The following is a 27,791-nucleotide window of genomic DNA, read 5'->3' as shown; positions in this document are numbered from 1 at the left end:
TTATAAGTGTGTCCTTCTCCCAGACATACTGTATGAATAGTGTAAAATGAAGGAATGAAAGCAGAGGAAATGTGATGGCATATATGTGGGTATGTAGAAAGAAGAGTCTGAAGCGTACAATAAAATAATTAAGTCTAATGTGACCGTAAAGACTTTAGGTACTAAATAAATAATTTTCACTACAATTTTAATAGTATTTCATTTAGTCATTTTACCTTTGATTTGTTCTTTCAAGTCAGACAAAGGAGGGAGATATAATTTTAACCAAATTGATGTCAGGCTACACTCTTGCTTTCTACCTTTGAGAATATTCTTGCTTACCAGCTAATAAATACATTTCAAAGTGAAAGCTTTTCATCTGCTTGGATTAAAAAGAAATGTTACTCTGGAAGAGGATATCGTGATGTCCCTGAAGACACAAGAGCAGCTGTACTGTGTCAAACCACAAATCCACCTAGCTAAGCATCTTGTCTCTGGCAGGGGCAAAAGTCAGTGCTTAAGGAAGGGTAAGAACAGGGTGAATAAGTGATAGTTATCTGAGTACTTGTACAGCAGTTTAGTATGGCTGGGGGCCTCTCTCTGGTGAGTGGTGGTTTTTAAGAGTTTTAGTCCTTATCAGTGCGTTTTTCTTTCACTAAGTTTTTCTTGAAACAGTTCTTTGGCACCCAGACCATCCTTTGGCAAGCTCTAATAGCTTAGCTACGTTTTGTGTAAAGAACCACCTTATTTTCTTTCTTCTGAACCTAAATCCACATACAAATACTGCTGAGAACAGCTATAACTGACAGTGTTGCCTAGGCTAACACTGGCCTAGGCGTTAGCATGGACTGGCACATGGACTTCCTTGTCACTCACCCTTGTACAGCTGAAGGTTTAAGCTCTTTTTTTTTCAGTGATAGTTGCAGCTGTGAAAAATCTGCTGATACACAGGGTTTTTAAGGGGTATTATTAGCTTATTGAAATGAAACTGCTGTTGATACAAAAAGGTTTGATATGAAACTAGGACAGGGTGACCTGAAACTATGATGACTTGATCGTCTTGCCAAATACACATACTCTGATAAGACTTATAGCATGGTGCTGTGACTGTGAATGGTGATAGACCATCTCCCACTTCTTAGAAGAGAGAGGAAAGAATTATGGATTAAAATCCCAAATTTCCCACCAAAAATAACTGCATCAGAACAGTGATTTAATTACAGCAAATCACTGAGCAGGTGAGGGGTCAAACTATTTATAGCTTATGTTTTACTATACCTGTATACAATGTATACTCATTAACAAAAAGGTTTTGTTGTCCTTGCCATTGTCATTTGTAGTGGTCTTGATCTTCTAAATCAGTAACTATCTTAAGACTTCTTTTATTAGAACAGATGGTAAAAATTTGATTTACATTGCTACTTATTTCTTTCCCTCCTCTGTTATCTCTTTTCCAGGTTAAGGACTTCTGGTTTGCTAGTTGAACCTTGCAGCTATCCATGCTTTGGATACTTTTCAGTGCCCCTTTCAGCCCATTTTCTTATATCTGTGCCTTAAGGGAGTGATCAGAACCAGAGTAGCAAGTCTTATTCTGACAACTACTACGTACTGAGCTCAGTGTCATAGAATTCAAATATGCCTGACATAGTATAGTACTAACAATATACAGAATTGTTGGTGGTGTTATGTTCGCACATCTTATGTATGTATGGAGAAGATGTAATATTCTTGAAGACAGAAAGTAAGCTTAACGTATATGGCATATCTAGCAAGGAATACATGTTGGTGCTGTAACTTTATCCCCAGCACATATTTTGAACAATAAGTTGGAAACAGTGGCCAAAAATAAACCTAAAACAGGATAAGGGCAATCTAGAAGATAAAACCTATTTCCTTGTATGTATTTATGTAAGAGGAAAACCAGAATGATCTTGGTAGGAGGATTTTGGCTAGCCCTAGAAAAGGGATAAGTAAACTTCAGGAAAGCTGCTAAGTAAGCCAGGATCACTTCTAATAAGGATGCCAAATCCTCTTGTTGATGAGTTATAATTACAGTTTTAGCAGATTGGAGTGTGAGGAAAGGACATGTATGCAAAGGTGAAGATGCAGCAGGACTGACTTTCTTAGTAAAAGACTACCCTGTAAAGAAAAAGAACAGAAAAAAGATAGCGAGTAGTTAAGAGGCTCTTAGAGACTAAGCAAAAGCAACTTGTTTGCAGAAAATAGACGGGTTTTTTTTTCCCAAGTCCTCCTTCCATGATTAATACTGTAAAAGATATTTTTAATGTCAGTGTAAAGATGACCAATTAAAAAAAAGAGAGAAAAGAAAGAAAACAAAGAGAAGAAACCCCACCTCTCTCAGCTGATAGCTATATGTAGTTTGTTGATGTCAAGGATTTTCTTCCAGTGTTGTTAGGTTATAGATCGAGAAGAGTGTGATGAACAACCCCAGAAAGAAGTGAAAAGAAAACTGAAGAGAGCAGTCTTGCCTTCAGTGTTTTGGGCGAAGATTTCAAAGCAGTCTTTAGGGACCAAACACTTGCTTTTTTTCCAGTTTATTTTTGGTCTTAGGTTGCATTGTGATTTCATTATTTCCCCTTTTTTCTGTCTATTTCTTTCTTCTTCTGCCCCAAAGTTTTGCATGGCAGTGGGGAGCCTTTACTCATATTTCGCTGACTGGCAGTGAAGGTTCAGCTACCCTGCGGGAAGTCAGTCTCAGAATTGATTACACAACATGCTTGTACCTATATGACCTGTTCTACTGCATTCTGTTTACTGGTTGGGTTTGACTTTAGTTACCATCTTCTGTGTTTGGACAGTGAGTAAAAGGACCATTGAAAGTTACACAGTAGTGTAGAAGCATAATTCAAGAACTTGTGATTGGCCAGTGTAGAAGCAAGCTTATCAGGCTAGATCCTGAGATAAAGTGTTCTCTGGGTGACATGATTGTGAGCAAAATTAAGTAACTAATTTGTGGGAAACAAATGATTATGAAAAAAGAAACTGTGATTAAGAAGCTATTTTTTTTCTGTATAATAAAATGCAAATAGAAAAAAATCTCGTTGTGTATTACTGCTAACCGCATTCCTCTGGGGGTTTTTGACTCCAGTGTTGTTTAAACCCCATCTGCCTTGAACTGTTCAACAGCATATGCTATAAATTTGTGTTCTGCTTTTACATTATATTTGGTCTAAAATTTTTCCTGTCATTTTCTGTCTCTCTCACTGAGGCTTTTGATGAGGTGGCAATGGAAACAGCCTAATGGAGTCTTCTGTATATAGCCTGATACAGAGCTGGAAGGCTTTTGCTAACACCACTGTGATCAAGCACAGAGTTCTATATAATGCTGAGGAATGAATGAAGTTTGGAACTCTGTAAGATTTAAAAAAACTTTTTTACTGTGTATTAATTTGAAGCTATATATAACTGAACTTTTTTTTCTCTTTTTTTTTTTTTCTTTTTTTTTTTTTTTCCTTTTCTGTGATTGCATCTTTGAGTTATTTCATCCTGGACTATGTCCGAGTACCGGAACTGAGAAGGGTGTTTGTCCTTCTTTTACCATTTTTAGTGTTCCCACTGCTGTCTCTGTGTGGCCCAGATAAGAAAGCTGTATGATTTTATGCATAATGAACAAAGTCAGACTGAATGGGCTGCAAAAAATCAGTAAAATGAGACAAGTATGAGGAGAAGTCAAGCTGGTAGAGGGATTAGACCTGGGCTTAATTTGGCCACACTGATTGAGAAAAGGGTAAATGAAAGAAGAAAATGGAAAAAAAGGCAGGAGAATAAAGCTGGAAAGAAAATTAATGGAATGAAGAAGAACGGGATGCAGTAAGTTTTGAGACATTTTGTGTATACTTTTGGCACCCTCTTGTAAATGGACGCTTTCATGCCCAACCTTCAGCTGAGGGTGCATACAAGTTAAATTCTTTTCAGAATGGTTGGAGATGGTAGCTGTTTTGAGGAGTGCTCTATTATGTAGCATTTTTTCAAAAGAACATTATCTTCTAGCTCTGCTGAAGGAGAAGCTTTAGTTTTGAATAATAATGGGAAAGAAAATGACAGTCACCAAAATCTTTTGCATCACATTTGTAATTATCAGAAACACTTTTGGCATCTCTTGTTACTTTAATGAAATCATTCAGCATCCCCAATCTTATATTTGGAATTTCATAAAAGACACGATTTTAATTTTCATTACCTGGTGCAATGAAATTACATAGTCTGTTACCAAAGTAAACCAAGTAATTGAGGAAATTGAGAAAACATGTTTGGTTTATATGTAACAAGGTGCTTGGCTGTCTTCCTTAAATGTAGCTTGCTTTTTAATATGAAATGGTGGAATAGTGCTTCAGAATTAAGTTTTTCCCTCCAACTTTGGGTAAGCAGGCTCTCATACCTCTGTGATACTCCCCTTCGTTTCACCGGCCTTGTTCGGTCACCTCAAAACACCTTTCCCTGGGTGTATGTGATTTGTCTAACCTCTGACTTGTTCTTATATTTTCAGATACTTTATCTTGAATGTATTTCTTCTCTCCCCCAAAAAAGGGAAAAAGATAAGGTGTGGAGGGGGGATTAAGGTATCTTTCTTAATTCTTGGTATGCTTTAAAGGTGTGTCACCTGTATACAAGATGATATTTCTAGAACAATGGACTTAAAGCCCATTTCTGCCAAGACAGATGAGGGACAACCAGATGATCAGGCCCAGTCAGCATGGGCTTATGAAAGGCAGGTCCTGCTTGACAAACCTGATCTCCTTCTATGACAGGGCCACCTGCTTATTGGATGAGGGAAAGGCTGTGGATGTAGTTTACCTTGACTTCAGTAAGGCCTTTGACACCGTTTCCCGCAGCATTCTCCTGGCAAAACTGCCTGCTCGAAGCTTGGATGATCGTACGCTTTGCTGGGTAAAAAACTGGCTGGATGGCCGGGCCCAAAGAGTTGTGGTGAACGGAGTTAAATCCAGTTGGCGGCCGGTCACGAGTGGTGTCCCCCAGGGCTCGGTTTTGGGGCTGCTCCTGTTTAACATCTTTATTGATGGTCTAGACGAGGGGATCGAATGCACCCTCAGTAAATTTGCAGATGACACCAAGTTGGGTGGGAGTGTTGATCTGCTCGAGGGTAGGGAGGCTCTGCAGAGAGACCTGGACAGGCTGGAGCGATGGGCTAAGGCCAACTGTAGGAGTTTCAATAAGGCCAAATGCCGGGTTCTGCACTTGGGCCACAACAACCCCCAGCAGCGCTACAGGCTTGGGGAGGAGTGGCTGGAGAGCTGCCAGTCAGAGAGGGACCTGGGGGTGTTGATTGACAGCCGGCTGAACATGAGCCAGCAGTGTGCCCAGGTGGCCAAGAAGGCCAATGGCATCCTGGCTTGTATCAGAAATAACGTGGCCAGCAGGGACAGGGAAGTGATCTTACCCCTGTACTCGGCACTGGTGAGGCCTCGCCTCGATTCCTGTGTTCAGTTTTGGGCCCCTCACTACAAAAAGGACATTGAATTACTCGAGCGTTTCCAGAGAAGGACAACGAAGCTGGTGAAGGGTCTGGAGCACATGTCGTACGAGGAGCAGCTGAGGGAACTGGGGTTGTTTAGTGTGGAGAAGAGGAGGCTGAGGGGAGACCTCATCGCCCTCTACAACTACCTGAAAGGAGGTTGCAGAGAGCTGGGCATGAGTCTCTTTAACCAAGTAATAAGCGATAAGAGGGAATGACCTCAAGTTGCACCAAGGAAGGTTTAGACTGGATATTAGGAAGCATTTCTTTACAGAACGGGTTGTTAGGTGTTGGAATGGGCTGCCCAGGGAGGTGGTGGAGTCCCCATCCCTGGAGGTGTTTAAGAGTAGGGTCGACATAGCACTTAGGGATATGGTGTAGTTGGGAATTGTCAGTGTTAGGTTAATGGTTGGACTAGATGATCTTCAGGGTCCTTTCCAACCTAGATGATTCTGTGATCTTGGCACAGTACGTGCCTGTTGAGATCAATGGGAGCACTCAGATGTGGCATGGAGGATTTCTGGGATTGAGGCCTTAGTCTGTAATTACTGTGATGAAATCTCCTTGAAAGTAAGATGTTGTACAGACTTGCTGTTTACATATGAGCTGTTCTGGCTAAACTGGCCATTTTAAGGGGTTCTCAGTCATTGAAAATAAGGCTATCATAAAACTAAGTTTAGACCTTACAACAAGTGTTGATAATGTTATGTACTCCATAGTACCCAAAATACCTAGTTAACTAGAGACACCGTTTCACTAACTACAATTTTGGAATTTGCTGAACTTCACAATGGAAATAACTGATACACTCTTTTGAATATAAAATTATCAGACAGTTAAAGTCAGACCCTACTTCAGACCAGGTAGAAAAAGGGTAATTTGGAAAGATTAAATTGTATAGACTTTTAGATATTAAGAAAAAGACTGACTTAACTAGGTCAGGTTAGTATGCATATTATCTGTTTTTGTGTCTCTTCCTTAAGAAAACCTCACCTTTTGGTGTTGTAGGAAAGGGAATACACACAGTGGTAGTGGTTATAAACAATGAGGACACAAGATGCTGGTAACTGAGAAGGGAAAATGACTGTTCTGCTTTTTAAGAATAGACAAAGGACTATTTGGCAGCCAGTCTATAAGCAGTGACCTTGAATGAGCTGTTGCAGTTTAATATTAGGTCAACTCTTGAAATTTTATGTAGCAAATGTGAAGTTGTTTGTGTTTTATACCGTAGACTTCTTGTCATTACTTTTCCTTGTATCTAAAGTTTATCAGATATGCCCTCCAACTAGTTACACCCTTTATCTTTTCCAGCTTGGACTGAATTTTAGACTTGTGTAGAAATTTTGCATGTGCCTTAGTCCAGTGGACAAGTTCAGGCCAACAAGTTAGCTATTTCTTTGCTGTGACTGATTTTTATTATCAGTTCTAAGACATTCCAGGCCTTCGGTAACCACATCAGACTCTTAAACTAGCAGTGACCTTCCAGACTGTGTTAATACAAGTCCTTTATATCCTTTATTTCATATTCTCTAAAATATGGAGTTGAATTTATAGTGTTGTCTCCTATAATTGACATATAATAAATGAACTAACAGTTCATTCTGTAATAATTCTTTCTTCAGGTTACAAAAATATTGTCATATTTTTTCCTGCTGTGAATGACTTTTTATTTAGAGCCTTACAGTAAGATTACAGACTGTGTCCAGGTGCTGTTGAGATAAGGGGTTGAGAGTGCTCAGGGATTTCTGTTGTACTTCTCCTCAAATCAAAGTAATGTGGGTAATTTAAGGTTCAGAGGTGCTTAGGTTTGTTTTTTCACAGCCAAAAATATATGGTGAGAATGCATAATGGCTCTGAAAGTCACACTGCTTTTGGATGGTCGAGATTTTAAAGATTCAATTGCTCTTGCTGAAAATGTGTTTGTAGGAGGCCACTCTTCAGAAAGTATTTCCTTGTACTAATGACAGCAAATGGAGATATCTGTAACTTGGTAGAAGACACTAGTATTTTAGAACTGAGCTGAAGGGTTCCCCTTGTCTTGGAGATAAGATAGTCTTAAGGTTTTTAAAAATATATTTTGCTATATGCTCATAATTCTTTTCCTCTATTCTCACTTGTTTTTCTGTCTATAGAGATACCAGCATCTTCTCAACATTAGCATTGGAGCCTTATTTTTAAGATTTAATATATTGACAGGTCTTGAGGTAAATTTAGTATTTCTTTATGTCCTACTCTGTGCTCAAAAAGTATTGGCTTATAAAAGAAATAACTTCCTTAAGAACATACTTGGAAAATTATTTAAGAAACTAATGTATTTGAAAACTAAAATGATTGTCTGTTTGTCACACTGAGAGGTGAAAAAGAATACATAATAAAATGAATTCCTTTGTGTCTTGTGTGAATGAAACTGAAGGTGAGCCTTGGTGCTGCAGGCATGCGGTATTCTCAACTTTGCTGAGTGTGAATAGACTCACTAATTTTACTGGGATCCCTCAGTTATGTAAATCATGTGTGTTTCTGTGTATACACGCACATATGTACGAGATAGATTAAAGTGTTAATACTGAAGCGGTCTGTCTAATGACTTGCATATCCGTTTTCTGCTCTTGAGAGCAGTTTTTTTTTCTTTTATGTAGTCTGACAAAAATGAATCTCTGCAACTGAAGTGGTAGTGTAGTTAATGTATAACACATTTTACTGAAGCGGAACACTTAAAACAAATGAGAAAAATAGTACAGGGAACAATACTTTCATATTATCTGCTGGAGGGGAAGAAAAGGAAAAACAATATGCACATCTTCTGTATTTCATTACAACTGAACTGACTATGGAAATCTCATTTAAAATAGTTTTCTTATCAGTAATTGCAAGATAGGACCAGTATAAGATCATACAGTAAACATAAATTAATCATAGAATGGTTTGGGTTAGAGGGGACCTTAAAGATCATCTAGTTCCAACCCCCCTGCCATGGGCAGGGACACCTTCCACTAGACCAGGTTGCTCAAAGCCCCGTCCAACCTGGCCTTGAACACTTCCAGGGAGGGGACAGCCACAGCTTCTCTGGGCAACCTGTTCCAGTGTCTCACTGCCCTCACAGTAAAGAATTTCTTCCTTATATCTAATCTAAATTTACCCTCTTTCAGTTTAAAGCTGTTACCCCTCATCCTATCACTACACTCCCTGATAAAGAGTTCCTCCCCATCTTTCCTATAAGACCCCTTTAAGTATTGAAAGGCTGCAATAAGGTCTTCCCTGAAGCCTTCTCTTCTCCAGACCGAACAACCCCAACTCTCTCCACCTGTCCTCACAGGGGAGGTGCTCCAGCCCCCTGATCATCTTCATCTATGTCGTTCATGCCATCCAGAGCTGGACACAGCACTGCAGGTGGGGTCTCGAGAATGGAGTAGAGGGGGAGAATCACCTCCCTCGACCTGCTGGCCACACTTCTCTTGGTGCAGCCCAGGATACAGTTGGCTTTCTGGGCTGTGAGCGCACATTACTGGCTCACAGTCAGTTTTCCATCCACTAATATCCCCAAGTCCTTCTCTGCAGGGCTGCTCTCAATCCACTCATTGCCCAGCCTGTAATTGTGCTTGGGATTGCCCTGACCAAGATAGGCAATATATGGATACAATATATAATAACATCTGTTTCAAATGCAAGCAATTATGTAGTCAGTTTAAGATTTCCTGTCTTTAGATACTGGTTATCTGAAGTGCTTGTGTTTTGCCAAAGCTGTAACAGTCACTGTTTGATGATGTAGCCCATGAACGCCTTGGTTAGCATTCGTGTGGGTTGTTGCCTATTTTGAGTCTGTGACTTTTAAGGGACTTGGAGCATTTTGTCAATGTGTAGAGAAATGCAAGCTTAAGTATGGGCTTGTGTTTACTATGTTGGCTTCCCTCTACCCTGCCCCAAGCTTTTCAATAGGAGTATGGATGTTATGAAGTTGTAATATCAGAATAATCATCACAAAAAAATGGGAGACACCAGGCCATTTTAGTTAGATATATAATTAAATTCTTGCTTTAATGTTTTTGATTACATATGTTAAAATCTGACATTCAGTGCTGTAGAGTTGAAAGTTCTACAACGTCATTGGGGGGGGTTGGAGGTGAAAGTGTTAACCCTGTGAGCTAACTCCGTGGAGTGGAGGGCTTGGCTTTTAGTAGCTTACATTGTTCTTCAGCGGTGGTAATTATTTTTTATGTTTGAAAAGGGTAAATAAAATTGCTGGGAGACAGGCTCCCCCCCACCCCCCCCCCCCCGGTAATACATGAATTTTCCCTTCCAAATGAAATGCGATTGTGTTTATATGGTCTCTGCCGGTGTGGCTGCAGAAAGGTGAACAAAATAAGTGCAGATCTCTTCCCCCCCCCCCCCCCCCCCCCCGGGTTTGCCTTTTTGGCTGAGCCGGCAGCCCCACCGTTCACTTGTTGAAAAGGTTGGTGTTTTTGGCAGCCTCACGCATGCGAGTGGGCTGCTTAGGTGGTTCGTCCGTCTGTCCCCGGCACGCCTCCCTCCGCCACTGGGGCCGGCGGGGGCTGGGGGTGCCGCGGCCCGGCGGCCCCGGCGGGGAGCGCCTCTCCCGCGAGCGGCAGACGGGGCCCTCGCCTCTTCTCTCTGCCGGCGGTTCAGGACGTGGCGCCGTTTCCCTGCGTGGACGGAAGGAGCGGCGGTGGCGCCCGGCGGCAGCGGCCCCCGCGGGGCGGGCGGTGCAGGTAGCGGGGCCGCGCCCGGGGCCGCCCCGCGGGGCCGCGCCCGCCGCCCGCCCCGCGCTGACATCAGCGGCGGGGCCGAGCCCCGCTCCCGCTCCTGCGCCGAGGCGGCGGCGGCGCGCAGGCCGGATCCTGGTCAAACATGGCAGCGTCCCCCGCGGCCGCCCTTGGGTGAGAAATGCCGCGGCCCTCCTGAGCCGGCAGACGGGCTTCGGGTTCCTCACCCCCATGGACGTCTCCTCCGATCCGTATCTGCCCTACGATGGGGGGGGCGGCGACGGCATTCCGCTCCGGGAGTTGCATAAACGAGGTACGCCGAATTGACGGTCGAGTTACTTGGTCGCGTACCTGGGTGTGCGAGACCGCCGTTGAGCTGTGAAGCAGAGGTGTAAGGGCTCGTTAATTATCGCATCGCTTTGTTTTGCCGGCCTGATGCCGTTTGTGGGAGGAGAATTCAGTTCTGGCTGGTTCCTGTGCTGTCAGTGATTGTTTTCTCTGTGGGCAGATTAGTCCTGCTTCACATCTCATCGCCTTGTGACTCCATCTTCGATATGTGGCAGTCTTTCCTTTCTCTCTCTCTCTTTTTTTTTTTTTTTTTTCTTTAAATCAATAAAACCATCTCGTGCACAAAAAAACCCCAAACTGTGGTTGTGACTGACCATGACCGAATTGGCAAGTTTATTAAATAAGCTATTTCCATGCCTTTCACTAACTTGAATAGGAACAGTGTTTGTCTGGCTTTGAAGTTTCCGTACGTGCTTTTAGGCTTGACTCTTTGTTGACGTCTTTGATATGCGAATGGAAGGCTATACAGTTGTAATATGTCAGTTAAGCCAATATTGATGAGCGCTTAAGAAACTGGAGCTTTGTGGTAGGTTCTTTACACTGTTGCTTGCAAGGAAGCAGATTTAAAAAGAAAACAGTGTTATCAATGTCCGGGGGAAAGAAATCGTCTTTTAAGCTTGCCTTTTGTTTCTTACTGCAAATTTAAAGCAGAATACGTTCTGTAAACATTTAGTTTTGTAATGGGAGAAGTTGTGGTAGGGAGTTGTAGTAAATTAAAGTTAAGCCTTCAAATTCTGAGGATATAAATCTTTTTTTTTTCTTGGTTGGATTTGATGGCTACACTTTGGTGTTTAAAAATAGTAAATGTGGTAAATTCTTACTTAAGTTTTGTTTAAGTCGGTTAATCTAAAATTAGGAAGTTACCAACATTTATGGCGACTGGTGATGACATTAGAGAGGAGTTAGGCTGAGAATGAGGATACGATTTACATATGATTTTTTTTCTCCCCATGTTAATGTATTGTTTCACCTTGTTATTTCTAGAAATAAATTAGATCACACCTTTTATGTTCATCTATCTGTGTTTTAGTAGTTTACATAAAGGGTTATTTGTTGTCTTTTTATGATTCTTAGGATTTTCAGCATACATTAACAATATCAACAAGTTCCAATATGGCTTATTTTAAGACAAGCAAATTTTTCTCTACACATATTATTATATAGCAAGTGCTGGATAATTCTCTAAGTCAGATTTTAGAATCACTTCTGAGAAATCGAAGATGGTATTTTCTTAGAACATATGCAAGGTGTGAATTGGAGATCTTACCAGTGCGTATAAATACCTGAAGGGAAGGTGCAAAGAAGACAGAGCCAGGCTCTTTTCGGTGGTGCCCAGCGACAGGACCAGAGGCAATGGGCACAAACTGAAACATACGACGTTCCCTTTGAATATCAGGAAACAGTTTTTTTACTGTGGGGTGACTGAGCACTGGAACAGGTTGCCCAGAGAGGTTGTGAAATCTCCTTCCTTGGTTATATGTGAAAGCTGTCTGGACATGGTCCTGGGCAACCGGCTGTAGGTGGCCCTGCTTGAGCAGGGGGGTTGGATGAGATGATCTCTAGATCTTCCAACCTCAACCAGTCTGTGAGTTTAGATTTGTAGGTAGACTGTAAGATGAGAACTGCAAAACAGCCCTAATATTACACATTCAAACGCTGAAAATTATAGCTAGACATTGAAATGTGATCAGCTGTATACTCCTGGAAATTACCAGGTTTTAGTTGATTTTACAATAAAAATAGACATTTGCAGTGCAGAATAGTGTCTGGCACATTGGAGTGTTGCTATTAAACATACAGTTTACAAACACTGTAATGAAAATAGTCTAGGGTTCAACCAGGTGTTCCCACTGTGGTGACACTGCTAGGAGCCAGCAAGAGAATTTCCAGTGACGACTTGTCACTTTTTGCAGTTTCATTGAATCCCATTAGGGCTTGTACTTCCTATATTCTAATACTGTATTTCAGAACCAATGCTTCTGCTGCTGCTTGGGTTTTCTTTAATGAGTTTAGATTTAAAAAAAACCAAAACAACAACAAAACACATACAGTATTACCATAATCGCTTGCAAATCTTAATTTGTCAAATGCGTATGACTCATAAGAAAATTGAGTCTCCAGACCAGTTTGTTCCAGAGATTTCATCAAAATTTGTGGGTATTTCCTGCTGATTTACAATACCACAGTTATCTGTTATTGTCATCTAGCTATCAAAATAAGGCTTAAAATGCTAACAGACAAAACCAGAAATTTAAAGTAAATTCTTGGCATTTCTTTATTATCTGTGAGTCTAGACAAGGATACTACCAAGATTTTTTTTCCTCTCATGTAGTTTTCGAAGCATTGTAATAACAAGCTAAGAGAAAATGGATAAAGATATTTTGAGAAAACAAGCTTAATTGTTAAAGCGTGTGGAATTTTCCCCCTTATTCACATACTGACAGCTCTTCTGTCCTGCAGAGTAATGTTCACGTCATGCAAAACTGCTTTGTAACATCAAAGCATTTGTTGCACTAATTGACTGCAGTGGCTCACCCAAAGTAGCTGTACCTCAGCAATGATGAAATGACTGTTTAAATCATTAGGGGTCTTCGAGGTTTAATTAACGGCCTTTACTCACATTCAATGAGATAAAATGCAAAGTATTATAATACATTATTATTAAAAGCCTGACCCGTTGGTTTGCATTAAGAAGATGTTTTATTTTTTTTCAGTGCAAATATGCTGTGAAACATCAAATGGAAAGATTTTAAAATATGTATTTATTAATTGTGTTTAATGATCAGTAATCAACTTTAATCTCTTCGAAAAAAATACAGATATTATTGAATACTTCTTATCAGAGGTTCCTTTAACTTGCTCCTGAGACTTCCCTTTATGTGGTACTAAATGCATCGTTCCAGATGTCCTTATCCTCCCTGATATATTGAAAATAAACTGCAGGAACACAGTTCACTTCTACTCTCTTCTCTGGTAACTAAAAGGGTTAAAAGTACTACTTCTTTCCTCAGAAAAGGTATTAAAGTCCTGATTTAGGATTATATATATCATAAGCAACTGATGTATGCTTTTTCATAAGTTTTTTTTTATATAATAAACCATATGCTGGAATATATGTTGTGTAAATAAATTGTGTTGCTCAGTTCTTTGCCTTTGGATTTATTTTTGCATCATTTTTGCTAGCTGGACCCTTTTGAAAGTTCCAGATTATCAGTATCTTGCTTGTCTTCCAGCTATTCACAGATGTGCTCACACTTGATTTTCGCCCCCCCTTTTTTTCCTAAACAAGCATTCATTTTACCATTCTTTAAAATGAAATCTGAGCAATAGCAGTACATGTACAGTGGCCAGGCTACCAGTAGCAAAACTTGAGCTTCAGCAAGCATGAGGGTTAAGTCCCTTTTATTTGTTACATATACATAAGCACATCTTAGGTTTTAGGTTTTGAGAGTCCTCAAGCAAAATTAGTGAAATGCTGTTCCACTAAGAATCTGTGATTGAGTCAGTAGTCAGGAGATGGGAAAATTATGTACATAAAGAGCATGCCACATTTACTGCTGATTTAGTTCTAGTAAACCTGATTTTTTTTGAGAGACAATAACTCAGTTTCATTTATTGTGTGCCAGTCACCACTGCACGCAGGTGCAACTCCTATTGCTTGGACTATGCTATTAACACTAACATTGGGGCAATCTCGATGCCACCCCCAGCTTCACCTGTTATAAGCTGTGGGGCAGAGGATATTTAATAATGTCCTAGGAGGAGTTTTAGTCACATGCATACTGAACTAGTTCAGTTCTTTGAAGTGGTAAAAGTTACACTTTTGTGTTTTAGGCTGCATTTCTGCTTATGGGCCTCTTAAATATAAGAATTAGTAATAAATCAAAAGCCAATAGAGTCTGAAATTCCTGGTGTGACCTTTAAAGTAAATGGGTGTGAAAGTTGTGTACACATGCTCAGAGCTAGAGTTTGACCCTGAAATTTATTGGTAGCAGAGGAAGAGTAAGAAAATTAAGTTTTAGACTAATTATAGATTCATGACGGAGAATGTGATCAGGGTGATTATAGTTGTTTAACATTGAGTGCTTTGAGAAAAAAAAATTATTTGGAGAAACTCAACGAGGTTACAGCACTGAATTTCTGCTGCACTTTGTTTTAAGGTTCATAGTATCAACAGTGGATAAGGATTTTCAATTATGAGTTTAGCATATTTGACTTCAGTGATTAACAGAAAATACTGCGAGATATAACTACAGTTCTTTGTAGGTAGTTACAGGTTATCTGCATGTGCTGTATGACTTACGAGGCTCTATTAGGCATGCATATCTAAATTTTGGAAACATTTTGAGATGTACTGTTATCTGAGATATTAGAGAGCTAATGGACAAACCAAGATTATGCCCTCCTTGGGCCTGAACATGGCCTGATTGGGATAATCATATTAGCAGAATTATTATTTTTGTTGCATCCTGTCTTTGCCCTCCAAACCAACATATGAGTAAGTAGCTCTTACGTACATGCAGAAGCAGCGGTGCTTAGAAATCTGATTATCTAAATTTCTGTTGTTCTGGCTCTTATTGCCTTGGCCATTGTCAGATGATAGATTACTTGCCTTTTGTTATGTTTGCGTTATTTAACTTTATACCTTTTATTTTTCTCATCTCCTTCCTGCACTGCTCATCTTAGATATAAGTTGTAAATTCAGTAGTGTGGGGATCCCTATAACTCTTCACTTGCATGTCTGAAGTCCCTATTTATTATAGACATAACTAAATAAATATAGTCTTCTGCCTTTAAGACTACAAGAAAAGAAATCTGCAATAATAAAGCTATTTTTTCTGCTGCATCATAGAAACAGAAGTGTTTCTTCCAGGAAGGAAAAAGCTGAAGCTGTTTATGCTCTTTTTTTTAAAATTATGGTGTACACATTGAACTATTGTTCTGCTTTGCCTTCTTGTCAGATTCCCATGCATTTGCAGTGGACGCAAGTCTTCAAAAGTCTTGGTTTAACTCTGAGGTGCTACTATTCAACTTTCATTTAATTCCTACTTTTTTAAAGGTTATTTTAAAACCCAGATTTTTTTTTTTTTTTTTGTCAAAAAATGGAGAGGAGGGGATTATCACTCAGTACTTTGGTAAAGCATTTTACTACTTTTTCCTGTTTTTCAAAGCTTGTTCTGAGTCTTCCTGTTTCCCACCTATCAGATTTGTTTCCAGCTGATTTTTTTTCAGTTCATGTATATATAGTTCTGTCATTTTTGTATGCATTTTGATTGTAACACAGAGACCAATTTGTGCTTGTAAGCCTTTGATGCAGTTTAAAAGAGCCAACTGAAGAGACAGGCTGAAAGTTCATAGTTACACACAGAGGGAAATGTGTTGCTTGATTACAAAAGACTTCAAAATCATTAATCATCAACAGTAGCGAATGATAGCACTCTGGCTTGGTGTGCTGTGCTTCTGATTCTGAAATTTAAAAATTACTTCTAGCCAGGAAAAGACAATAGTGCTTAATGACTCTTCTTGAGTGGTTACAGACAAATATAAATAAACTGACAACTGTTTCTTTTTTTTTTTTTAATTGAAAGCCTCATATTTTGAGGTCTGAATATGGAGACAGAAAGAAGCTGAGGCACTAACACATATCTTGTGTGTGCAAATCCTCTTTGTTACAAGTGTAAATGATCCTTATGGTGTGTGTTGCTTTCAGGGTGCTTCACTGCCTCCATTCCCCTTGCCACCTAATACCCAAGGACACACGGGTGAAGCAAAGCCTTGGATTAGTATCTGGCCTCCGGAAAGCTACAGCCCCTGCTGATTTTAACACTCAGTGGGTTTGGATGATCATGTCAGGGAGAGCTTATTCCAGCCTTTGGTGTAAACTGCTTAGCTTCATTTTCACTCACAGAGGCTACATTTATTTTTTTTCCCCTCCTTTCACACTGCTCAGAATAGCACAAATGAAACACGTTGCACTGCTGTCAGCCAGAAGGACGGCTGCTGAGGGGAATACTGTGTAGTTGTACACAGTCTGGAAAAAGGGATGTGTGAGCAGCAGCAAACTAGTGTATTCTTGCTCTAAGTTAGCAATTATGTAGCTTGTAGAGAAATACCTTTGAGAAATTGGGTCCTATTATTGCTCTGCCATTGACTCCAATATTGACATTGTTTATCTGTTGTTGTGTTCACAACGCTGAAATGTTTCTAAACATAGCCACCTTTGGGAGTTTTGAGCTCTGTGAAATGGATATTACTGTATAGTGTCTGGATATTAATATTTATATAGAAGTTTTGAATTTTTTCCAGCAGAAAGACATAATTAAAATCTTAACAAGACCCCAAGGGTGTATTTATATATTTCATATAACTAGTCTGACAGTTTGTTGCTGTGGAAGGGGGTGAACTTGCTTGTCGTTTCCCATCTCTTCTCTCAGTTCTTGCTCTTGCACTGGCTCTGTTTCTTGTCTGACAGCACAGAAGCTTGATTCCAATTAGGCGTAATGGCAGAAATTTTTTTTGCTACTTTTGTTTGCTTAGTTGGATTAGCGTGTTTGCTTGGTTTACTGTACAGTCAGATCCAAGGGTGACAGAGCTGATCCAAGGGTGAGAGTGGGAGGGTGTGACCAAGAATAGCAAGGGAGAAATAGGGGCATAAGAACTCTTATTTGGGTGGCAGCAGTCTGTTAGATCAACTCAGCCTTATTGTGTAGTTGTGTCCTGAGAGATATGACTCATTTCATAATATGAAGCTGATATATGCTCAGTTTGAGACAAAGCGGTGTGTTTTGTGATGTGCGTTCAGAAGATGTATAGCATATAGAAAGGGTCTTTATAATAAAATTACGGTCCCTTCTTAACGCTGCTAGCCACCCTCTTGAGCCTATTCAAGTCTCAGTTCTGCACCTTATTCTCTATGGAGGCTGTAGCTGTGTGGATTTGTTCTCTAGGTGATATTTGGGTAATTGTTCAGATCATCACATGGTGGAGAACCACATAAGAATGTATCATGCACTGTGTGATTACCCAGGATGCAGCATCTGTCTTAAATCTTGATGCTTCTCTTCTCATTATTTTTATGAGAAAAGAAGGAACACTGCACACAAGGAAAGACTCAGGAAGGATTGTTGAACAGTTATGCAGGAATTGGGAGCATCAAGTATGTTGCAAAAACCCCTTTCTTGTGTGAAAATGTATTTAGATAACTGTGAAGCACTAGCTCTCTCATTTCTTTAACTCATGGTGTTTTAAGTGTACTTTGTGAGATTTTTAAATCATAGAGTGTGCAAACTGGAACTCACTGCTTCCCAGGAAGAGAGAACACCGAGAAGAAATGAGAACCCAGGTCCACTGGCTCTTTATTTCTTCATACCAGGGAAGGATAGCAGCACCCCGAAGATCTTTATGATCTGCTGGGTTCCTTCACTGGGCACTTGTTCTGAGAGATCAGTCAAGTGAAAAATGCAACAGTGTATGAATCTCAGCAACTCACGTTTTGATATGTTAGTGTTTTAAAATGTTTTCTTGTGAAAATTTTTGAACTGTACTGTCCTGGTTATGGCTGGGATAGAGTTAATTTTCTCCCTTGTAGCTGGTACAGTGCTGTGTTTTGGATTTAGTGTGAGAATAATTTTGATAACACACCGATGTTTTAGTTGTTGCTGAGTAGTGCTTATAGGAAGTCAAGGATTTTTCAGTTTCCCATGCTCTGCCAGCGGGCAGGTGCACAAGAAGCTGGGAGGGAGCCTGGCCAGGACAGGTGACCGGAACTAGCCAAAGGGCTATTCCATACCATAGGATGTCAATGCCCAGTATGTGAACTGGGGGGAGCTGGCCGGGAGGGGTGGGTCACGGCTCGGGCATCGGTCAGCGGGTGGTGAGCAACTGCACTGTGCATCACTTGTCTTTTCTTGGGGTTTATTTCTCTCTCTCTTTTTTATCATGTTCCTTTTCATTACTATTATTATTATATTTTATTATTATCATTGTTATGATAATATTTTCGTTATTAAACTGTTCTTATCTCGACCCATGAGTTTTACTTTTTTTTTCCAATTCTTCTCCCTCATCCCACTGGGAGCAAGGAAGAGTGTGAGCGAACAGCTACGTGGTGCTTAGTTGTAATAAGTCAGCTTTTTGTCATGTTTATCATAGTTCCAACATGAATCAAGATGGAAAACTACTTGTATGAGGCACATATATACAATATGAAAGGAGATATTCCTTGCCTCAGGGGAGACATAAGGCAAGGAGGATTCTGTAATGTATAGAACAACTTGAGTGAGTATAGCGAAATATTAGTTCTGTAATTTCTTTGCTCCTGCTTTATGTCAGGCAGGACTAGCTAAGTAACGCAAGAGGTTGGATCAGTGTTGGGAGCCAACAGCCATTCAGTATAACTTCATGTTCAGAGGGAGATGACGAGAGCAGTATGGTAAGGACTGCTTTTTCTATCAGGCATAGTGTCCTCTCAAGTGATTTTTGGATTGTATTTTTTTCATTCTCATTAAAAAAACCCAAACAAACAACACCCCCACTTATTCAGAGATGAGAGGGTTTTTTATGGTATTGGAATCTACTTATCTTATTCCAGTTTTGTCCATGTAGCATTTTTTTGTTTTTGTTTTTGCTGTCCTTCGTGCTGGTCGGGTGTCCCGAAGTACAGTGTTTGGCTGTTAACCTTAATGCTTATTACAGGGTTTTTTTCTTTCAACATGATGCAATATTCTTTATTAGGTTTTTGGTCTGCGTTTTTTTTTGTTTGACCAACTTCACTTGAAACAGTTCTTCAGCACTACCAGAGCTGATTGCTGAGAAGGGATTATGCTGAAGGTTTGGAATTATATGCATGGAAGGATAACAAAAGTCAGCTGCCTTCCTAGAAGGTAGTTCAGGCAAGACCTACAGTGACTGAATCACCTAAAAAAGTCTCCTTTCTCTGAAGTATGCTGCTTTTATTGTCTAGAATCTTGCTGTCTGCAAGCTTGCAGTCTGTGATTGCAGAAGCATGCTAGTTATGTGTTGAGAATATGGGATTGTTACAGATGCTATCGGAGAAGTGTGCTAATAAAGGGATGCCAGCTACCTTAGTTTTGCAAAGTATGGAAGGATTGTGTTGAATTTGCTTTGTAAGGATTCCTGTGAGTTGTATTGAGCCTCTGAGAGGATCAGTATATTACCATTTGCCTCCCTGTAGTAAGGTGGGCTAGTTTGGAATAACAGTAATAATAAAAGTTCTGCCTGCCACTTTTACCATCTGCTTCCCTGTCTAATAAAGCCTTAAGCAAACTCATGTGTAACAAAAAGAAGGCTTTACTTTCTTTACAGCTGCAGATGGCTCAGGTGTGTACCTATGGCAAATGGGGGTGTTCTCTTATCATAGGTAGAGGCTGTACCTGTATATCTTGTGTGCTAAGTGCTTGTTTGGGTTTTTAAGACTAAGGCTGCTTGTATTTTGATGAAAAGCACTTGCATTGTCTTGTAGCCTGAGAAAGAGTCTTGAAACTTGAGGACTGCAGAAAAGGGGGTGGAAAGAAGGGGAAATACTTTCTGAACATTGGGAATATCCAGAAGGCTGCATTTGCTAAATGCTGCAGTTGATCAGGGCAATGATGATTTCCTGCTTGGAGGTTAGAATGTTGTAATGAAAGATCTATATTAGGGTAATGATTTTAACAAAATCTATTGAGTTGAAAAGAAATTTAATAATGCTTTGATGAAACTAGCAATAAATGATGAAAATTTGCATGTGATTGTGTTGGTGAGAATTGTTACCATCATAGCTGGAAGGAGCATCTTACTGTGTGAAATGCTGGAGAAGGAAGGGAAGAAAGGGAAGCAAGGGAAGCAGAAGTTTGGAAAATTGTTGAGTATTGATAAAGGTATGTTTCTCTAAATTTGCCTTTAGAACAGTTATATACTACAAAGATCATAGTACTCACTGGAGTATGTCCTCTCCCACTGTTGTCAGACTTATATGTCTTAGAGACCATCAGATTTTTACGGTTGTCCCGTTTGTGGGCCTCTGTAGGGCAGTCTTTCTATCACACACTAATGCAGGGTATCACTGCTGCCCGTTTTTCACTTGATACAAGATTATAGCTACTCAACTGCAGCAAGGCATTCATGGCAGCTCTGTACTCAACAAAACCACCTCTTCAGCTTCACATCTTGTTCTGTGTCTTCTCCCCATCGTACTGTAGTCATTTATATTCCAGTATTTGGTGTGCCAGCAAATGCTGGCAAAGTAGGAACCTGGCAGAGTTTTGGTGGGATTTTTATTGTATCCAGGCAATGACCATTCTTTGTAGTCCATTCCCAAGTTCTGCTTGGGATCTGGTGCAGAGAGTATGGCGCCATCCCTGATGGTTTCCCTGGATAGAATTCCAACTCAGCACCTTGTAATATGCCTGAAATCATGTGTTACTGTTTGTGATACATTTATAACTCTCAACTCTCCTTTGCCTTGTGTGGCATAGGTTTGCATGCTCCTTATAGCTTGATATTGCTTCATATATAGCAGGGCATAAAACCAACTCCCCCGGGGCAAAGGCAAGCTTTTGTCCTACCATAGTCACTCAGGTTCAGGAAACTGCTTGATCACATTGTAACTTTGTAGGAGATTAATAATTAAACTGTGGCTGAATTTAATTTATGTCCCCTTGCTTTGTGAAGGAGGTTAATTTCATGTAAAAATAATATTTTCATAATATATTCTGTTATTCTTTTAATTTTGAGAGCCAAACTAATCATTACAGTGTGAATTCTGTTACTACCTCTTCCACAAGATCGGTTTGCCCTTTCAGCTAACCAGACATGTATCTTAGACTTCCTTTCTAGTTATGAGAATTGGAAATGGCAAGAGAATTGAATCCTTTATCCTAAAGCAAGGTTTTCACAATCACCTCTATTAGCAAATCTGATTTAATTTGTTGTTGTTAGCCTTTTATTAATGGAAGCATAGGTAATGCTTCTTTACATCTGCTTTAAGAGAGACTAGCAGCAGCTTTGGGAAGAGATTTAGAGGGCTTAGCTATGGTGAATAGATAAGGGAGAATTTAATATGGCATAGGGAAAAAAACAGTATTGAGAAAGAGAGCAGCCAGACTAGCATGAGAGAATGGTATTGGAATTGTTGAGGAGTTGTCTCCTGCATTTGCATTCTCTTCTTTTAAGATTTTTTTTTTTTAAAAAAGGAATCTTTTTCTAGAATTTTATAGCAGGCATAAATGAGACCTTTCAAACAATAGATGGCTGAGACACACCTTTGCGTCTAATGTCAGGTGTCACACTGCTTCTGCTAGATCTCAGACTTCACAAATTTAAGGGGAAAAGGTACATTTTACCTATGTATAAATCTAATTGTCAGTTGTTGGTGAGAGCTGTGGCTGGTGAACTCAGCATTTATAGCGTTTGGAAGTTTATAGGTAGACCCTTTGAAGACTTTTTTTTTTTTTTTTATAAGTCGGAAACTTCTGCTGACAACACCAAGAAGCTGAGTATGGAATTAAAAAAACAAATAAGAAAACGCAATTCAAAAAACACCCACCTGCCTAACCATCCCAGTATCTGTCTAGTAAAATGAGTTCTAGTGCCTGTCTGAACTGATAGAAGTCTTGGCCAACTTGGGTCTACATCTTTAAGGGTAGAGATTATTGTGGTATGCCATATGCTGTTAGCCAGATTGGTTTGTTCTTAGTCAAACAATTAAGAATAATCACTTTTTAAATCATTGTCTATATTGAACTCATTATAAATGTTCCCTTTATAGCAATTATTGTTGCAGAAGCAATTTGTGTTGGGTGGGCAAATGGTGGCCATACTATATTTAGGCAGCCATCCAACAGAAAATTATACTTGGGGTCTGTAAATACACTACAGGAACTCAAAAAAGCCAAGTTATTACAGAATTGATGACATTTTCAAATTAAAAAAATTTGAAAATGAAAACTTTCTTGATCACTTGTAAAGAGGGAAAAATTCTCAGTACTACTCTTGCTCTTTTTACTCTGATCACTGAAAAATACTATTGGGGATGTTGCTGTGCAAGCTGATTGTGAAGGAACTAGCTAGTGATGACAGATTAGAAGACATTTTCTTTATACACTATTTCCAAATTTTCATGACTGAAGGCTGTTGTGTGAGTTACCTGAAATAAATAAAACTAAAAAAAAAAGTATTTGCCTGGCTTTCTGTTACTTTTTAGCTGCATCATTAATCTGTTGATAATGTACTTCAGGTTTGGTTTAGACATGTAGGAGGGACTGGTAATTAGTGGTATGTATACTTAAAAATAACTGGCAACTTATGGAAGTGCTGCGAACTTTAATCATCTGGTTTTGTTTTCTTACAGTCAGATTTTTTTCTGATAGTTCCTAAACTGAAATAAACTTCAAGTTAAATGTGTGATGAAGCTGCTAGTTTTTTCCACTTTGTTCTATTGAAGTTTCTCTGGAGTCTACACACAGAACAACAATTTGACTAGTACGTATTTAACCAATGGAAATACAAAGTCACTAACGTGCAAATCTGACCTACAGATGAGTGACAGAAAAAAATAGTGACATGCAACATTGAGAGACCTAAATGAAGTAAAATATGCATATTATGGGAAGTGTTTTAATTACTTATTCAGAATTTTTATATGCCATAGTGTTATGAATATTAGAATACTTTGTTTATTGCAGAATTAATTCAATCCTGTCCTTTCTCTGCCACAGGAACTCATTATACAATGACAAATGGAGGAAGTATCAACAGTTCAACACATTTACTGGATCTTCTGGATGAACCAATTCCTGGAGTGGGAACATATGATGACTTCCATACCATTGACTGGGTTCGAGAGAAGTGCAAAGACAGAGAAAGGCATAGACGGGTACTTGAGATAAATAACAATACTTGGAAAATATTTTTTGTTGGATGTTGGAATTAAGGTCTGATCTAGTAGCACATACAAATATGTGTATACTTCAAATCTGTAAGTAGTTACATCAGTTAGAACTACTTGAGTGCTATTAAAAAAGCACTGTTGCATTGATACCTGCAGTCCTGCTACAGTATTATAACTTGGAAAGGAAACAGGAATTTAATAGAGTGGGAATAGTTCCGTTACCTGCATGCCTGCATGCTAGTATAGTTAAGGCTGTTTTCCAGTGTAGATATATTTGTAATAGTATAATAGTGCTCATGGTGGTACTTGGACAGAAAAGTGAGCACTGATGTATATTGCTTTTATACTGACACAAGTGTGTCTGTGCTACTGCTATGCAGTGCTGCGGTTGTTTGGATTATGGAAAGTGAAAATTCTCTTATCTAGAACACTTATATCAGTGTATATATGCTTAACAAAAAAGTGGTCTCAATATGTATGGTAAATGTCCTTTCCACTCTCCCATCACAGAACTTGCTTTTTTCCTCTGTTGATTTCTTCGGAAGATCTTAAAAGTTCAGGCCACTCATCTTTATCAGTGTGCTCTGGAACAAGTTCTTTCATGAAATGGACTCAAGTTGTATTAGAAACATATTAGATGCTGTCATTCATGCAATAGACTTGTTTAATAGCATTTTAGGAGGAAATACACTATTTAGAGCCTTACTCCTAAACTTTTGGGATGCTTACATTTTAACCTTAAAACCAGAACAGATTTGGAGATGTGATTTCTCCTAAAATATTTTTAACTGATCAAAATGAATAGTTACAAATGAATTGTAATTCTATTGGAGGGGTCAGGGGAGAGGTTCCTTCGTGTAGCGTTCCTTCATGTAGCTTCCTCCTGTACTGTTCTGCTTTCTTTGAAAACACCATTTTTACCTTTCCTGAAGCAAATGTAGGATGTATATGCTGGTTTACTTTGACATGGTTAAAAAAAAAAAAATCTTACACTAGTTTGAAAAACACACACAATTGCACTATCTAGTGCTTTTTTTTAGAAGAAAAGAGATCCTTGGACAATGGATCTGAGAACACTTACCTTGTATGATTGCTTTTAATGAAAAGAAAGAAGGTGTTTTCCATGTAATACTTCATTTCGTAATTTCGTGTCTCAGCAGCAATTAACACGCCATCTCTCCACTGCAGATGTGGAGGTTAATGTCTAGTGGATATCCCATTGGATAGAATGCTGGGCCTGACCAAATGCTGGCAAGGCAGATCACACCTGGAAACAGGTTATCTAGGGGAAGTCTCACAGCTGTTACTAATTTTAATGTCCTAGACCAGAAAAGTCAGACAATACAGTTCACAGTCTGTACTCACAGCACTACTGTGGAATTTATAAATATGCCCTGAATGATAGGAGACTCTCTGGCCATGTAATCAAAGATGTGGAAAGAAGAAGGAATGAGTACTAGTTAATGGTGGTTTTGAAAGACATGCTACTGTAGAAACAACTTTTTCATTAAAGGTTGGAGAATCTCACAAATATAGAGGAAACTATAAAATTTATTTATTTGCTTTAGGGGTGCTATTTTTTTCTACATTTCCTTGTCTAGTGTTGTACTTCCGTGATTTGTTTTTTTTCTTGCTGCTCGTTGCACATACTTTCTCCCTCCTTTTACAGTATGAAAAAATCATAAGAATAGGATCCAGTTTACATAATGAAGGTTTAATCATAAAACAATTTATGCACAAATTTCAGCTAAGTGCACAAAATAAAGTAAATAAGGCTAAAATAAGAATTACTATTTTTTCAGTATGATACCTTTAGATGTCATTAGTTTGCCTAGAAGTATTATAGGGTAGTTATCTAATTTTTGGTTTTGTTTTATTTTCGTGTGGTTTTTAGTCTAAAGATAAAAGAAATATGTTTATATTTGAAATAGAAGTTTAGGAATTTGAATTGTGTGGAATAGCTTATTAGTAGCACACTAACAGTTTATTTGAGGTTCAACAAAAAATAAGATTTAGGAGAGAAATAATTTTACAATTACATGTTTTAGATGTGTATCATACAAAGTATCCATTTATCCTAATCATGCGTTGCCTTGGTTTTAGTTCTTTAAATTAAGCAAATTTACTTTCCTCTGTCAGTTGTTTGATGTTTGAATAACAAAGCTACTTTATCTATGCAAAGCACTGAATACAAGGAGAATGCTTGTAGTTTAAACAGAGGGTATATTTGCTTGCAGCTTGCATCGTGCAATTTGTATGTCATACTTCTATTCATATTACAGAAATACATAGAAGTATACCTAATGTTTTCTCTTTGCAGATTAACAGCAAGAAAAAAGAATCAGCATGGGAGATGACAAAAAGTTTGTACGATGCATGGTCAGGATGGCTAGTAGTCACACTAACTGGTTTGGCATCAGGTAAATTAAAAAAAAGGATTTCTTTCTTACATTTGTCAGCAAGTATAGTTATTGTGCTTTTCATTTGTGTGTTATCCACCAACCTGGATAGGAGCTAGTTCAGACTACTGCCATAATTCTATGAGGGAAGGAAAAGGTTTGACTATCTTGATTTACAGGCTTTAGCATTTTGAGGGAGGGTTTACTAATCAAATGAAAACCAAAATCTTCACTGCATTTAGTGAGAGTTTCTCAGAGTTATTGAACTTCCACCCACTAAACTATTAGTGTTCTTTGATCCTGTAATTGAGATTGATGTTTTCCCTTTCTGTTAAATTTTGCTTTATTTCTGTAGGATTTCTTGTGGAAGTCTATTAATTGATTGTGCTAGGTGTTTTTTCTCCTATGAATTTGTTGTGTGGTTTTTGTTTTTTTTTTTCCCTAGGAACTTTACTGAATCCATTAGTTTATTCCGTATGGGCCAAAAAGTACCTCTGGTATACATGTAATTTTGGTAAACACACTTCCTTGTAAAGCATAAGTTTATAGATGAGCAAAGACTAGCTATGTTTATGTCATACCTTTCTAGAGGCTGTTACACAGAAAATACTAGCTTTAACAGGTAGAGTTTGTTAGCCTCTACTTCAACTCTATCTTTTCTTTTTTAGGATTTTAGGATTAGTTTTGCAGCTAAAATCATCTGATAGTTTGTAGCCCCACTGTCATGCAGTGCTTCTTGCTATCAGCATAGTTTGGAGTGACCAAAATGTGCAGGAGTGAGAAGTCACAAACTTTGTGCCCAGTTTCTCTGAAAAAGTATTTCAAACAGAGATCTTGGATTAAATGCTATGAAAATTGGATTAGTTGCAGAGTATGGCTATGCCTGTTAAGAAGGCATGGTAACTGTATAATTACTACTTAGTTATATACATAATCACTTTCACAAATCACATATAAATTAATATATATGCAAAATTTGTAGCATGTTTATATACTTCTGAATGTACAAACTGGGAATGTATAATTACTGGCAATTGCTTGTGATAATTTGGGTGGGAATGTGCAGTGTTGTGTTTCCACCCTGAAAGCTGCTATGTATATTTAAATTGCTTGACTATGTTTCTGAGCAACAAAGCGAGCAAATTCTGGCCGTGAACATTCCAAGGTTTTACAGTTTCAGTTGCTTTCTGTTGTATGTGTCTAGTGAATCTTAAAAGGTACAGTTTCAGTCATGGGGAGATCTTATGTTTATATATTTTAATTAATTTGGTTGAACTTTTGTTCTACTGAAATACTGACTTTGACTTTGGCTGGCCTAGGGTCTCAAACTGAGGGTCTGTCAGATTAGTAAATATAAATTAGTAAATTGGAGGTAATTCTCTATTACCAACTTACACAAGTAAATTGTGGCTTTTTACTAGACAGCTAGTTCTAGTAGTGATTAATACCTTAAAAATAGTAAATTATAACTAATAAACAGTTACACATATTCACAAAAATACTGACTTTAGAAGTAGTTTTTCAGTATACTGCTACCAGAAAAATTATTTTGCTTTTGTAAAATAAAGGGCGGGGGTGTCATTATATTTTTAAATCCTTTGAAGCAATTTCCTAAGTAATGCCTATTTTTTGAGGACTCCTCAGCAAGTTTTCTTCATGTAATTACAATGCGGAATCCCTCTTAAGCTTTGAGTTTGTGAACTGCTTAGTATCTATACTGTTTGTTACCTGCAGTAGGAATTTCACATGCTCACTATGTTACAGAATTAAGTAATTTTGTATATGGATCACATGAATGTCATCAATGTTTATTTGATGTTTTATTTATGTTGTTCTAAAACTGTTGTTGGCAAGGTAAGAATTATTTTGGCCAGATATGCTGTTCTGTACAAAACATAGTAGAACAAGTCATGAGTTCTCTGAGGCATGGCAAGGTAGTTCTGTCAGAACGTCTATTGTCTTTT

General features: G+C 38.7%; 1 protein-coding gene across 4 annotated transcripts in view; it reads left to right on the top strand.

The window, feature by feature from the left end:
* The window catches only part of CLCN3 (chloride voltage-gated channel 3), an 82,406-nt gene that overhangs the window by 30,630 nt on the left and 23,985 nt on the right, over positions 1 to 27,791 (top strand). For 2 of the 4 annotated variants that reach the window (XM_074866474.1, XM_074866472.1), the window contains exons 3-4: positions 23,256 to 23,413; positions 25,749 to 25,848. In XM_074866474.1, coding sequence (XP_074722575.1) covers positions 23,256 to 23,413; positions 25,749 to 25,848 — 258 coding nt within the window. Of the gene's footprint in view, positions 1 to 10,284; positions 10,505 to 23,255; positions 23,414 to 25,748; positions 25,849 to 27,791 lie in introns of those variants that run through there. The other 2 variants (XM_074866473.1, XM_074866475.1) reach the window with 2 other exon arrangements.

This window comes from Strix uralensis, chromosome 4 (assembly GCF_047716275.1).
Source record: "Strix uralensis isolate ZFMK-TIS-50842 chromosome 4, bStrUra1, whole genome shotgun sequence".
Taxonomy (NCBI): domain Eukaryota; kingdom Metazoa; phylum Chordata; class Aves; order Strigiformes; family Strigidae; genus Strix; species Strix uralensis.
The sequence above is the reverse complement of the archived record's forward strand: the minus strand, read 5'-3'. Positions and strand labels throughout refer to the sequence as shown.